This window comes from Peromyscus maniculatus, chromosome 8 (assembly GCF_049852395.1).
Source record: "Peromyscus maniculatus bairdii isolate BWxNUB_F1_BW_parent chromosome 8, HU_Pman_BW_mat_3.1, whole genome shotgun sequence".
In the NCBI taxonomy this organism is placed as follows: Eukaryota; Metazoa; Chordata; class Mammalia; order Rodentia; family Cricetidae; genus Peromyscus; species Peromyscus maniculatus.
This window is the reverse complement of record NC_134859.1, coordinates 42,872,300-42,887,159: the sequence shown is the minus strand read 5'-3', so window position 1 is coordinate 42,887,159 and position 14,860 is coordinate 42,872,300. Positions and strand designations below refer to the sequence as shown.

The 14,860-nt window shown below is 46.6% G+C and overlaps 1 protein-coding gene across 1 annotated transcript; it reads right to left on the bottom strand.

Moving 5' to 3' along the window:
• Nucleotides 1–4,797: 4,797 nt before the first annotated feature.
• LOC102919507 (olfactory receptor 2W3-like) lies at nt 4,798–5,781 on the bottom strand. The gene has a single exon (XM_006984925.3). The coding sequence runs from the start codon at nt 5,779–5,781 to the stop codon at nt 4,798–4,800; it is 984 nt and encodes a 327-aa protein (XP_006984987.2).
• Between the last annotated feature and the right edge of the window lie 9,079 nt (nt 5,782–14,860).

The following is a 14,860-nucleotide window of genomic DNA, read 5'->3' as shown; positions in this document are numbered from 1 at the left end:
AACTTTGCACTTGCTATGTAGTCAGAGGGTGAGCTTGAACTTTTGATCCTCCTGACTTCATCTCCCGAGTGCTAGGATTATAGATTTATACACACCACCCCTTCCAGGTTTCAAGCCCATTAGGCAAGCACTCCACCTACATCACCCACCTACATCCCCAGATCAACACTTAGTCTCTGAGGAATGAAAGTCAGCTTCACACAGATGGGAGGGTGGAGTTTAGAACTGGCCATTTTTAAGTTGCACCAACAACAAATTAACAGAATCTGAACAGGAGGGCCTCTGTTGTCATTGAGTCTAGACATGTTCTAGTTTTATGTTACTGTCCCAAAACACTCTGACAAAAAGCAACCCGAGGAGGAAAGGGTTCACTTGGCTTATTTTCACAAGTCACAGTCACTGAGGGAAGTCAAGGCAGGGACTCAAGCAGGAACCTGATGCAGGAACCATGGAGGACAGCCACTTGCTGGCTTACTCACAAGCTCACACTCAGCTATTTCTTTATTTAGCTCAGATCCACTTGTCCAAGAAATGGTGCAGTCCACAGTAGGCTGGTTCCTCCTGAACCAATCAAAACCCAAGACATGCCCACGGGCCAATCTGATCTAGCCAATTCCTCAGTCAGGGCTCTCTTCTCGGATGACTTTAGGCTGTGTCAAATTGACAATTAAAGCTAAGTAGGACAAGATGTGTTTCTCAAACCCTTCGTTGCTGTCAAGAGTAAACGAAGCATTCCCCAGCTGGCACTGTCTCCTCCATCAAGTTCACAGGAGTGAGCAGCTTGCTCTTTCTTTGCTCTCATTATCTTCTTTGGCCATTTCAAGTTGCCAAACCTATTACTGAGAAGATGGATCGAAGCAACGCTCCACGAAGAGGGGCTTATGTTTCTTTTGTACACTTCCTCTGCTCAAGTGCAGCCTGAGAAGTCTCCGATTAGAGGGTCTGCTGAGAGATGCATCTTGTGCTCCCTAGAGGCACAGCCATGACCTGTGAGGACAGTGTGTGACACACTGCAAGGGCTCATGGAGAGGAGCCACGAGGGGCGTGGCAGGATAGACAATGCAAAGGATACTTTCCCAACACTTCTCTGCTTTGCCTTGGAAGAAAAGCTGCATGATTTTCTTGGAGGAAAAAAAAGATTCTCCCATGGTCACAGTTTCGGGGCTGGCTCACCTACCCCTGGGCCAACAGTCTTGGCTCTATTGTGCGGCCCTGGAGAGGTGCAGGACCTGCTCTCCTGAGTGTTGCAGCTGTTGGGGGTCAGGGATGGCTTTTCCACTCCTTCTCTGTTTTGTTTTTCCAGACAGGGTTTCTCTGTGTAGCCCCAGCTGTCCTGGAACTTGCTCTGTAGACCAGGCTGGCCTCGATCTCACAGAGATCCGCCTGCCTCTGCCTCCCGAGGGCTGGGATTAAAGGTGTGCGCCACCACTGCCCAGCAGCTCTCCCACTCTTATGACCACAGGGCCATCTCTCCCTCCTGTCTCCCACCTGCCTCTGGCACTGATGGGTGGGGAGAGGGATGTAGGGAGGGAGGGATTTCTCCTCCCCTGTTCCCGTCACCACAGGATAGGTGAGTCATGGGGTCAGCTCTCCCATAGTCACAGTTTCGGGGCTGGCTCTCCCACACCTGTGCTAACAGTGTTGGCTCAAGTGTGCTGCCCTGGTGAGGTACAGGGCCTGCTCTCCCGACTGTTGCAGCGGATGGGGCTCAGGGACGGCTCTCCCACCTGCCTCAGGGGTTGATGGGGGGGTGGCAGCTCTCTTCTGCCCACTTTGCCACAAGGCAGATGAATAATGGGAACAGCTGTCCCATGCTCACGATTTTGGGGCTGGTTCATCCATACCTCCACTAACAGGGTTGGCTCTGTTGTGCTGCCCCGGTGGGGTACAGGGCCTGCTTTCCCGAGTGTTGCAGCTGCCTCTATTTCCCAGCTGGAGGATCAACCCTACAGCTGCCCAGGCCCAGACTCAGGGTTATGACGTGGCCGGCCCCAACATCTATCCCATCTATGATCTGCTGGAGCACATATACGGACCTAACATGCAGAGCCAAGGCTGCAGGGTCTCCACAACACAGCAGGACGTCCAGGAAGAGTCCTCGTGGGGGCCCAGCATCAAACACGTAGTGGAGACCAGGGGCCTCCAACCAGACCAATGACTCTTTGCAATGAACACTGGCAAGTAGAGATGTATGGACAAAGGGGTATACGGCGTGCCTTGTTGGGTCGCACTGCAGCTTCCGTGATGAGATTTTTAATTCCTTCCCTTTTTAAAAAAATTTTCTCATTTTTTTTCTTCCATTTTTTTCTATTGAATTTTGTTTTATTCGGGTATGGATGTGAAGGGATGGGGAACAAATGGGACCAAGATACATGGTGCGAAAAACACATAGAATAAATACATAAATAAAATAATTGAAAAAAACAAAGATTCTCCTCCGATTCTCTCCTGGAGTTTTGCAGTAGAGTCACAGCTGTGTGCAGTAAGGCAAGCCTTTCCACGCCTTGGGGTGGGAGCAGATGCTGCTGGGGTTTGCCCTCAGTTCTGAGTCTGTTGTGGGAGTCACAGCAGTCAGACTAGCCACAAGCAAACACTGAGCTTACACCATAGGAGAGCCTGGCAGGCACAGGGAGGTTTTCTCACAAACCAAATGAAAACAAACCCGAGAAATAACGAAGCCACTTTTCATCTAATGCCCCCCTGTTGTTATCATAGGTCACCTCCTTTTCTGCTTATCCAGAATCTTATGACAGACACGGGCTGGGGGACGGCAAACCAGAGCAAAAAACCAACTCCATTCCACAAAGGGCTTTCGCTGGGAATTTTGGAAATATAAAACATCAAACTATGCTGAAGTTGATGCTGAGTGGTGGACATGGAGAGACACTTTGTTCCTATGAATAAAACACCTAGGATGCCATTCAGAAAACCCAGGTTGGCAAATGGCTCAGTGGGTAAAGGTGCTCACTGCCAAGGCTCTTGACTTGATTTGGAGCTCCTGGACCTGTATGGCTAACAGAGAGAAATGATTCCTGCAAGCTGTCCTCTAACCTCCACATAGCCACTGGGAAACATGCAGACCAACACACACACACACACACACACACACACACACACACACACACACACTAAAAAAAGAAACGAATAAAAATGTAATAAAGAAGAAATTAAAAAATAAACAAATGAAATGAAATTCTAAGGAAAGTCACATCCTCCTTGGCCCTAAGGAACACGTTGGTGGGAAGTTCTCTTTACTGTTTCCCTGGTTGCATTACTTACCTTTCCATTGCTGTGCCTAAGTCCCTTAGTGCTGATAAAGAAGGCATGCCCGGAGGCTCAGGGTTTCAGAGGATTCTGTCCATCCTGTCAGGAAGGCTTGGCTGAGCTGCCCTCGACTAACATCTGGGCAACAGCAGGGAGATGTGGCCTCCTGTTTGTTTCCTCTTTCCTAGTCGTGTTGATCTGCCTGGGGCCCGGAGCCCATGGGACAATGCTACTCACTTTCAGGGTGGGTCTTCCCCCTCAGTGAAGCCTCTGCAAACACCTTCAGGGACCCACTCTGAGGTGTCCCTTGGTTTCCTGAGTGATTCTAAACCTAGTCACGCTGACAAGGAAGGTGAAGGAGCACGCTCTGCTGCACTTATTCACAGATCGTGACAGGACAGGATGGAAGGGCTGGGTGACCGGCAATGTTCGGCTCACTCCTAAAGCAGATGATTTGTGACCTTACACAGGCTTATAGAGGCCCAGAAGATGTAAACAATGGAGAGCCGCAGACGAGAGTTGATCAGACCCGGTACTGCCAACGCTACCCAAGGCCTTTCATGGAGTGACGTCCAGGCCAGAGCTGCCTGACCCTCCCGTACCCCTGAAACTGATTTAATCTCAGTACTTGGGAGACAGAGATAGGCAGATCTCTGTGAGTATGAGGTTAGCCTGATCTACAGAGAGAGTTCCAGGACAGCCAAAGCTACACAAAGAAACCCTGTCTCAAAAAAAAATTATTTTCAGGTTTTCTGTTGTGTTCTGACAGGACTTTTGATCACCATTATAAGTATTTTATCCACTATTATAAGTAACCCAGTAAACTATGCATGGATGGAAAGTTTTCATAGAAGTTCTAAGTATCATTAGTAATACTGAATTTAACTATCTATCTATCTATCTATCTATCTATCTATCTATCTATCTATCTATCTATCTATCTATCTACTATCATCTATCTATCTATCATCATCTATCTACTATCATCTATCAATCTATCATCTATCTATCACCTATCTATTGTCTATTATCTATCTATCAATCATCTATCTATCATATATATATAAAATCTATCTATCTATTCCCATCTTCCTCAGGTGCAGTAGAGATGGGCACAGCCAACGACAGCACCTTCAGCCATTTACATTTACAGGACAGCACAGATGCTTATGCCCTAAACCATAAGGCCAGCTCCCCGCTGTCACTCTCCCCTCTTGTCTGTCAACAATGCATCGAAGGCACCTGCTGTGCCCTTACCTTACCCTGAGAGCACATTTCACCACATATAACACCTATAAGATATTGCAGGGACAAACGGTCAACCATAAAGAAGAAATTTAAAACACATGCCATCCTCATGCCTGCCAAATCCCAGAACTCTTCAAGGATCCAAGAGCACGCCTGCTTTCTCTCTGCCACAGGGCAGCCTGAATTCCCCCCAAATCACTGTGGAACGTTTTTCTCAGCTCCTTTCTTTCTCATTAAAATGTTTGCCTAAGAGCTTGCGTTCAGTCCCGGCTCTCATTGCCAATCTCACCAAGACAGCTTCCCTCTGGTCTGTCTGGAACCAGCCCTTACTTCCCTTCTCTCTCTGCTGCCCAGCAGCAGCCTCCGGAGCGCCCCCTTCACCTCCTTGTTCCTGAGGGTGTAGATCAGAGGGTTGAGGAGAGGGGTGACGATGTTGTAGAAGAGGGTGAGGAACTTGCCCTGGTCCTGGGAGGAGCTGTTCCCCGGCTGCATGTACATGTAGATGATATTTCCGTAGAACAGCGAGACCACGGTGAGGTGCGAGCCACATGTGTTGAAGGCCTTTTGCCGCCCTGCCGCGGAGCGGATTTGCAGCACGGCCCTCACGATGTAGCCGTAGGAGACCAAGATGAACACCAGGGGAGACAGCACGATGCCTATCGCCAGAACGAAGACTGTGCCTTCTACCGCAGCGGTGTTGACGCAGGCCATCCTGATGAGGGCGGGCATTTCACAGAGGAAGTGGTCCACCCTGCGGCGCCCGCAGCGGGGTAAGCTGAGGGTCACTGGAGACATGGCCAAAGAATTGGCTACCCCGCAGCTCCAGGCCACTGAGACCAGGCCCACGCAGAGCTTGGGGCTCATGATGACCATGTAGTGCAGGGGCTTGCAGACGGCCACAAAGCGGTCATAGGCCATGACAGCTAGCAGCAAGCACTCCACACCCCCCAGGCCCAGGAACAGGACCAGCTGCAGGGCGCAGCCCACATAGCTGATGGTCTTGTCCTGCCCACTGAGGTTGTAGAGCAGCTGCGGGATGGAGCTGCTGGTGAAGCTGAGGTCCAGGAAGGACAGGTGTGTGAGGAAGAAGTACATGGGGGTGTGCAGGTGCGGGTCCAGCCTGGACACCAGGATGATGGTGCTGTTGCCCAGCAGGGTCAGGAGGTAGGCAGGCAGGATGACCGCGAAGAGGACCCTCTCCAGCTGGGGCTGGTCAGAGAAGCCTACAAGGATGAAATGGCTGAAGGTGCTGTCGTTGGCTGTGCCCATCTCTACTGCACCTGAGGAAGAAGACATGGATATTGACAATAATCAGAGTGGACAGTGCTTCTGTCATTTATTACTCATTTGTTTACAACGATGATGTAGACAATATTGACAGACAAGGAAACTGAGTCACGCATGTAGCAAGCCAGTTGTCCTGAGTAGAAACAGGATGGAGTTGGTTTTGAACCCAGCAATTGCTCCACTCACTCTATCCTGCCCCAATTCCATGAATTGTGCTGTGACCCAGCTTTTGATTCTCTCGAGACCCACGATCCCAAGCTCCTGTCCAAATACTCAGAGCACAAAATATAGTCCCAAATATCCAACCAATGGGATTTGAAGATGCCCAGCACAGCTGACTGGACACTTGGACATCACCCACCTGAACCCATGTGGGTTCACTGACACACAGTCGTTTTTTAAAAATAAATATGTTGGATTTTTTTTTTCCTGGAGATTTCCCATAATTTGGCAATTCAAGGACAGAATGGTGTTACCTAACAATATCTTTACAAATTTTAAGTTTGCAATGTTATAAATATATAAACTATATGTAGACATTATGCATTTTATAACTTACTGCAAAACATAAAGAAATCTATTATGAACAAAGTCTGTCAAACTGATAGGATCAAAGGCCATCTGGAGTGTTACTCTCGGCAGAGAAGCACTCACACAAACATGGAGGCGAAGCCCGAGGCCATTTCTGGGTCAAGTGAACTGGGGTCTGTGGCTCTGCTTCAATACTTCAGTCATTCTTGCGGCTACTGCTGTGGGCTGAAGGGTCCAGAATCCACCCCAAACACCAGCCATCTAGAATTCAATAGCTAACCTTCTCCAAGTGTTGTGTGGTATCAAGAAGTGACCCAGCTACCTCATACCTTTTCCACTCTGCACTACAGAGACACTCGAAATACTCTCTAGCCAACTGTCACTGTTATCTGCACGTCTCTGGACAGCCGCAGGCTACCAGTAGTCATTTCAGAGTGTAGTCCAATGTTTTACCCATATTTTCAACAGTGAAGGTGGTGGACACCCTAGCTGGGTCCAGTTATTTATTTGGGATGCTTTTGATTCCAAAAACACATTTTGACCTTCTGATTATTATTTTTTAGGTAATTTTAGATATCTGAGTAGAGAAATGGCGTAGGAGACAATAGGTTATCAGTGAAAGTGCATGCTTATAAAACCTCTTTCTGAGCCTGCTGCTCAAGTAATATGTGCTTGTTTTTCCTCCGAAGTATGTGGGAAATGTTGCTTAAAGAAAAACTGAATCCCAATTTAAGGACTTTTATAAAAAAAATTACATTGTGTGTGTGTGTGTGTGTGTGTGTGTGTGTGTGTGTGTGTGTGTGAGAGAGAGAGAGAGAGAGAGAGAGAGAGAGAGAGAGAGAGAGAGAGAGAGAGCGCTCACCTTTGGAGGTCCAGGGATAACTTTCAGCAATCAGCTCCCCCCTTCCATTAAGTGAGTTTAGGGGATCGGATTCAGGTCATCAGGCTTGGTGACAGGTTCCTTCACCCACTGTGTCTTCTTGCCAGAACAAGAAATGGAGACTCAGGCCCAGTGCCCAAGTTCCCATCCTGCTGGGAGAAGACCAGCTGACCCATCTCACAGTTAAGTAGCACATTGCGTATTCCCTGGCCTCTGTTTCATCTTTTCTGTGAAAACTGTAACACATTGCAGGAAAGGCAGAGAGGAAGGAAGGTTCTTTCTCTCCCAGGTTCATAAAAGTGTAAATAAACCCAATTTCTCTACCAGTTTCCATTTGGCATGCAGGAAAGCTGAGGTGGCCTGCATGCCCTGCACCAGTGTCGCATGGGGACATGAGCCCATCCATGCATTCTTGACGGGAGTTTAAGTTGAAATCATAGTCTTGAAGAGATCGCTGCTTCTGTGCACATACATCTCAATATTGTACATGTTGTTTTAATAGAAGAAACATGTTTCTTTTACAGCGTTTAAATTAAGTGTTTCCTCTTTGCCCCATTCATCTCAAGGGTAGGAATCCATCCTGCATTTACTGACCCTCAGTCAGAGGACACTCACCCTCCACACCATCTCCACAGCATCACAACAGACAGATGATCCCTGGAAACTGTGTGTTTATAGTTAGTAACATTAGTTATTTCACGGACAATGCTGTTTTGAATGAGGAGTGAGCAATTACTAAATAAGCACAGGCATGTGAGGTCAACTGAAATTTTGTCCAATCAGATACAGTCAGTTCAAATATGTAGAGATTACAGCTAGAACGTGGAGCTGGGACTCACTTTTTACTGTGCTTGCCTAGCAAGCACAAAGCCAGAGTTTTATCCCTGGCTCTGTAGAAACTGTGGAAACTGAGTGTGGTGGTGAATTCCTGCAGTTCCAGTCCTTGGGAAACAGAGGTGGGAGGAGGATTAGGAGTTCAAGGCCATCTTTGGCTACGCACAAGTTCAGGGCTATCCTCAGCTACACAACAACACAAAATGTCTATGAGAACACACACATAACTAAATAATAAATTAAATGATAATACTCTTTTTCTTGAAACAGGGTCTCACTATGTAGCCCTGGCTGGCCTAAAACTCACTATGGAGACTGGGCTGGCCTCAAACTCATAGAGATCTTCCTGCCTCTACCTCTGGAGTACTGGATTAAAGGTATGTACCACCATGCCTGGCAATAAATATCTTTTTTTAAAATCACTAATTGGCATATTTTCTAAGTATCATATTCCATTTGCATACTTCATTGCCCATTTCTCTTAAATATGTAACTCATGGTTATTGGTGATTACACATCAGCATCTTCACGTTTTAGATTTCTGGTCTGATGAGAATGTTTCTTGTGTTTAAAAGTCATTTGTTTGTAAACCATCTGTTTTCCTATAAGTCATCCTTCATTTTTCATTTTGTTGTAGGTTTTTCTTACCAGTTTTTTGGGAAAGGATGTAAAAAATGGATCACTCTTATTTCATACCTCACCCTACTACTGTATCATTCCAGATACAGTTTGTTCTAGTTTAAGAAAAGCACACATATAAGTGTGTGTGTGTGTGTGTGTGTGTGTGTGTCTGTGTGTGTGTGTCTGTGTGTCTGTGTCTGTGTGTCTGTCTGTTTAGGTGCCTGCAGAGGCCAGGAAGGGACACCAGATCCACTGGGCAGTCGCTATAGGTGGTTGTGAGCCTCCTGATGTGGGTGCTGGGAAGCCAACCCAGGTTCGCTGCAAGAGTACTTCTCTTAACCACCTAGCCATCTCTCCCGCCCTTTGAGTGATAAAAAGTTCACCCATCTTTTTATCTTTGGCACTATCTTCTCAGAGATCACGACCTCAACAGTCTTTTGCTTTCTTCTAAACACTAACAGAATGAGAAAAGAGACTAAGAAGGAAGATACAAGAGGCTGAAAGCACAGTCAGCTGAAATGGGTCTCCAGTCACTATAACAACAACCCAGTGCTTTGAAGGATTTCATAGTATTTGACTCAGGAATCCGGAGAAGTCAGAGAATGGGGCATTGGGAACTGAGAAACAAGTCCCAGCCTACGAAGGACTTGGGTCTGGTTTTCAGGACCACCTGCGTTCCAATGTCCTTTCTAATATTCATTCTCTTGACTGAAACAGTCAAGAGTGACTTTACCCTTGCTGTGGGATGTCTTTCTGTAGGCTGTGAATACTTGCTGCTCTGATTGGTTGATAAATAAAGCTGCATTGGCCTATGGCAAGGCATCTTAGAGGCAGGTGGAAATCCAAGCAGATAGACAGGAAGAGAAAGGAGAGGGGAGAGAGCCAGCCACCACTGAAGGGACAACGTGCCAGCAGACTGGTAAGCCACGAAACACGAGGCAAAACATAGATTAAGAGAAATGGGTTAACTTTAGATACAAGAGCTAGCTAGCAAGAAGCCTGCCATGGGCCATGCAATTGGTAATTAATATTAAGCATCTGAATGATTATTTTATAAGCGGCTGAGGGACCACACGGCCAGGTGATACTGGAGAAACCTTCCAGCTACATACCCTGGGAAGGTTTGGTGTCTTTTTATGTTCATGTCTGGAGGGGATGTTTACACTTGTGACTCCTGTGGCATCAGCTCTTAAAATGTTGTCTCACTCACCCTCTTTAAAAAATTCAGGAGGCTCTCATGCTCACTTGGTGTTTCTGTCTCTGCAAGGCCAGAAACCATTACCAGAATCCCCAGATTTGGCCTAAAGCATTATTGCAAATTTGATTCTACTGAGCTGTTGATTTTTCTAATATGAGAATTTTGTCTCTCCCCGTAAAACAAAACAAACAAACATAAGACCTGAAATGGACACAGGAGTGCCATCTCCTTGCAGCAGCTTCCCACTGGCACTGACCTCTCTCTGAGAAAGGGGTTCCTAAGGGGTGCATAGCACCTTTGTTGTCTGAAAGGCTCTAGGAAGGGTCCGTCCCCTTACTCTTTCTGGGCCCAGGACATTAGCATTTGGTCCAGGATTTCAGTTCCCTGTGCAAGTACCTCTTGTCCAGAACCAGTGTAACTGTTGTCTTATTGATAGGACTCTATTTAAGGCCAGCCCTTCCCAGACCAATCGGAAGTCTAACACTTGTCTATGCCAGCTTCATGGTGAAAATGTTATAACCCATGACTGACGAGACCCTTTCTGATGTTGACATGGGTGCCTCCAACATCTGGAGACCCCTCTGAGACATACGTGGTAACCTCTTCTGAGACAAGGAGCATGCTCAGTCAGTAAACCACTTTACAAATGACTTAGTTAGTGGTAGTTAATGCCTTTGATGTAGAAAACAGGGCTTCCCTTGTCCCAGCAAAACTGAGACCTCCTAAGACAAGGAGAAAAATCTTGTTTCACCCTCAGGGAAGCAAGCCTGAAGCCAAAGGAGAAAGGACACACAACACTCCCGAGGACATGATAAGAAGAGGGGGCAGTTGTTCCCTCAGTGAGAGATTGCTCCTGGACCCTGGAAGGCTCTCCCAGGACAGCTGCTTACAGGCCCTCACTGCTAAGCCTGTCTGCTCAGAAAGAGTACATTTTTTACTTTTCTCTCTATTTCCTCTCTCCAGGTACTTGTCAAAATCCATTCTTGTCCTTTGAACACACCCCCAACCCCAGCTCACGCAACTGCTCAGACTCCATTGCTGAGACAGCTGCTTCCCTGACTTGTAATTCAAAGGGCATGCTTGTTCTTCCTTCCTTCCTTCCTTCCTTCCTTCCTTCCTTCCTTCCTTCCTTCCTCCCTCCCTCCCTCCCTCCCTCCCTCCCTCCCTCCCTTCCTTCCTTCCTTCCTTCCTTTCTCCCTCCCTCCTTCCCTCCCTCCCTCCCTTCCTTCCTCCTTCCCTTCCTTTCTCTCTCCCTTCCTCCTTTCTTCCTTCCTTTCTTCCTCCCTCCCTTCCTCCCTCCTTCCCTTCTTTTCTATCTCCCTTCCTCCTTTCCTTCCTTCCTTCCTCCCTCCCTCCCTCCCTTCCTCCTTTTCTTCCTTCCTTTCTTCCTTTCTCCCTCCCTCCTTCCCTCCCTCCCTTCCTCCCTTCCTTCCTCCTTTCCTTCCTTTCTTTCTTCTCTCTTTCCTTCTCTCCCTCCTTCCTTCTTTCTGTCTCTTCCCTGCAGCTGCTGAGATCTCCAGCTTTCCTGCCCTTTGGTTTCTTAAACTCTAATAAAGTAAAATTGTCCTTGAGTTTTCTTCTGCGTCCATTTTTAAATTCTTTTTTTTATCTACAAGGCTAACGATCTGCAAAAGGGACCCTATGTGTCCCAGTGACGTTAAACTAATTAGATACTTTTGCATGCACCAAGCAGAGTTTCCTATGTTGGGGTAGCCTGAGACAGGCACATCCTTCTGTCTTTTACATCTGGACACCGAGCAGGCAGGTGCTCGTGGGTCAACTCAGTGCTGCAGCAGGGTGTGTTTTCTTGTCTTGGATGAATACATTCTCTTTCTCTTCCTGACTCAGAGGGAAACCCCACGGGTAGGAGCAGACACTAACGTGGAGCCCTGGGTTCTCCCTAGATGGTGAGGGGACAGGTGGAAAGGCCAGGAGGAAGCTGAAGATGGCTGCTCAAAGACCGTGTGACAGGGCATTGAAGACAGCAAGGCTGTCCACCTGCACTGAGGGTCTCTATAATGTGTGGTTGGGAGCATAAGCAGACAGTGTGTCACACCGGTGTTACCTATGGGTGCCAATGGGTCAGACAGTGGGGATCTGCTTCCCCCATGTGTACCGGTCCATCTCAGAAACGACTACACTTGATAGGAGTCAAGACTGCATGGCTTTGCCACATCCTAGAGGGCTGGCAGTATTCAGAAGAAACTATTTTAGTTTATTTGAAACTTAATTAAAACTTTGAAAACAAATTTATTTTATCGTTTAGAAGACTACAGATCTTGCCTCCCCCTATTTCTCAGTTTGAATATAATAACAGTATGATGGGTACTGGATTATGTTCTCAGAGCAAGGGGTCTGTGTCATCATAAATTCCCAATGAGGAACCAATATACATTTTATTGCTGTTTTGGGGTTGGGGGACCCAAGTAAAACTCAAATCTCAGATCTCATTTTTATCTGACAAAAATCAGTTTTCTTTTTCCAACAAACTAGTTCCGATACTAAGACACAGCAAAAAGCTCGTGTATTCTGTGTCCACTCAGTGCTTTTATAGCTAATCCTGTACAGTTAAGCAATGTAATGTGTGTCCCTGGGCTGCTGCTGTCCTCGGGGTGAGTCTGTGATTCTCATTCCCCCCATCCCCCAGGACCGGCACAAGCTAGGTGAGTGCTCTTCCACTGAGCTAAGACTAACTTTGTTAGCAAACCAGCCCAGAGGTGTGGATCTCTGAGATCAGCTCTCAGATTCCCAATCTACTCACCATGGTACTTGGATGCTGCTGGTGCCACTGTGCACCTCAATGCAGAAGGTGTGACTATGTACAAATGATCTAGGCCAGAACATGCAGCGTCTTCCCCAATTAGATGCACATAGCTGCTGCAGTTGGAGTCGCTGTGGAGAAAACCCACATGCCTACCCCTGGCTTGGCATCATCCTCTGTCCGATGGGTCCTGATGTTTGCAGAGGGGGATGCTGAAGTTGCAAACAGGCAGCTCTCCAGAGGAGGCTAGAGAGAGAGTTCTAAGTGGGTGTGGGTTCATCAGCATCCCCAAGGGAGGCAGGGACAGCATCCTCTCAGCATCTCCATGCTCTGGGCAATCTTCTGAACCCACCAGGGTCATTAGCACATTCAAGTTGTAGTCCTGTGCCACCTCAGTATTCCAGTCCCCACAGGTCCAACCAGAAAATGAGGGCCAGGAGAATTTGTCCCTTGATAGAAAAATAATTTAATATAACATGCAAGCAAAATTCGGGCACTCCGTCTGTTGTTCAAAAGATAGGAATACACAGGGGCTGATTTTCTTCTTCCCCTTGTTCACAAGAATTACTATGTGGCTTAAAAAAATAGTTGAGGCACAACTAGTCAATTCTACCCAGAACAGGATCACACACTTTTTAAAACCTAAGATCCATTAAAAACCAGTCAAACGGTTTTTGTTTGTTTGTTTGTTTGTTCTTTATATATACCAATAATTTTATGTCAAGAAAGAGCCTGCTTTTTCTAGACAGCTGAAAGATTCAGTTAATGAGTTGGCAAGTAATCTTGTATCATTTATTTATTTTTACTATTGAATTTGGGGAAATGTTGGCATAGATATGTTTGTATTTTAGTTTTAGAAACTGAACTAATTTCTTGAGCTCCCTGATTTCTTTAGTTGTGAATACACATATATTTACTGTTTCTCTGTGGTACTGTGAACGGAGTCCAGGACTTCATATAGTCAGGTACATGTTGGCCACTGAATGCCCTCCACAGACCCATGTCCTTGTTTCTAATGCTTCTGTGGAGGGAAAAATATGTCACACAATAAAAAACTTAGAGGAAAAAAACTAAATGGAAAAAATTAATAGAGGCCAAGTTCCTGAAGCCAGCAAGGCAATCCCAGAGACCAGCAGCAGATGGAGTTAGAGTCATTGACTAAGGAATTTATCAAAATGACCACGCAGGCATGTTTGACTAAATGTAGTTACAGCTACAGAAAATATTCCCTGCCAGCAACTGTGTACGTGGCGGGTCCCTAGCTGAGTATGTGCACACATGCTGGCTGTCTACACCCTTTCCTCCTCCATGTACAGCAGAATCGAGTGACAGAGGGCCCCAGAAACAAACACCAGCCACAAACTGATGGGAGAGAGGACAAGTTTAACAAATTTTCTGCTCCCTACACTTTCTCTGCCCCGTGGGATGCTGGGAGTAGGAGCTGCCACTCCAAGTTGGGCTAATGGGTAGGGCCAATGCTGAATTCTGTCTTTCCCTAGCACTCCTGATTCTGGGTCTTTTCAGTATGCTGAGAAAATATTAAGTTAGTGACTTGATTCAGGAGAGTGAGACTGGAGAAGAAAATATTCATGAAATTAGTTCTGTAAAGAACTCGCTTAGTCTTCTGGAAATATAGATATCAATATACGTAGACACAGCTTGAGAGTCATAGCTTAGGACAAGCGAATCTAATGTTGAGGGTTGACTTTGTAATTATTCTTTACAGAGAAGAGAGTTTCCTAATTGTCCGAGTGATGTGAAGGAAGGAAGAGAAAGTGGCAAATGGTAATATTGCAGATTAGAAGAAAGTCCAGTCTGTACTAAGAGGGATGCGCAATAAGATAGAGATGATGGGGAAGAGAGCAGGTACCAGACATCTCATGAGGGAATGTACTGCCGTACCGCTAAGAGAGACCCAGACACCATGAAGGCCTCTACATGGGTTCTGGGGACCTAAACTCTGGCACTTAATCACAGAGCCATCTCCTTGCCCTAGGTGTCAATTTCTTTATAGAAATGTTTTAATCTAAGTTCCTAGGAGGTTCTCCACATTCCAAGTCAGTATAACATCTGACACATGGCCTTTGGGTCCTGAGGCAATGAATGCACAATCTAATAGGGTCATTGTGACGTGCAGGGACCCAAATCCCCAGCAGAGGTCAATGAAATCATGCCTGAAAATGCAGCACAATCCCATTGCTGGAATCATCCTGAAAATGCAGCACTATCCCACCTC

Bases quoted from the DNA above. Each gene is read 5' to 3' on its own strand.
- LOC102919507 (XM_006984925.3), bottom strand. From the start codon at position 5,781: ATGGGCACAGCCAACGACAGCACCTTCAGCCATTTCATCCTTGTAGGC.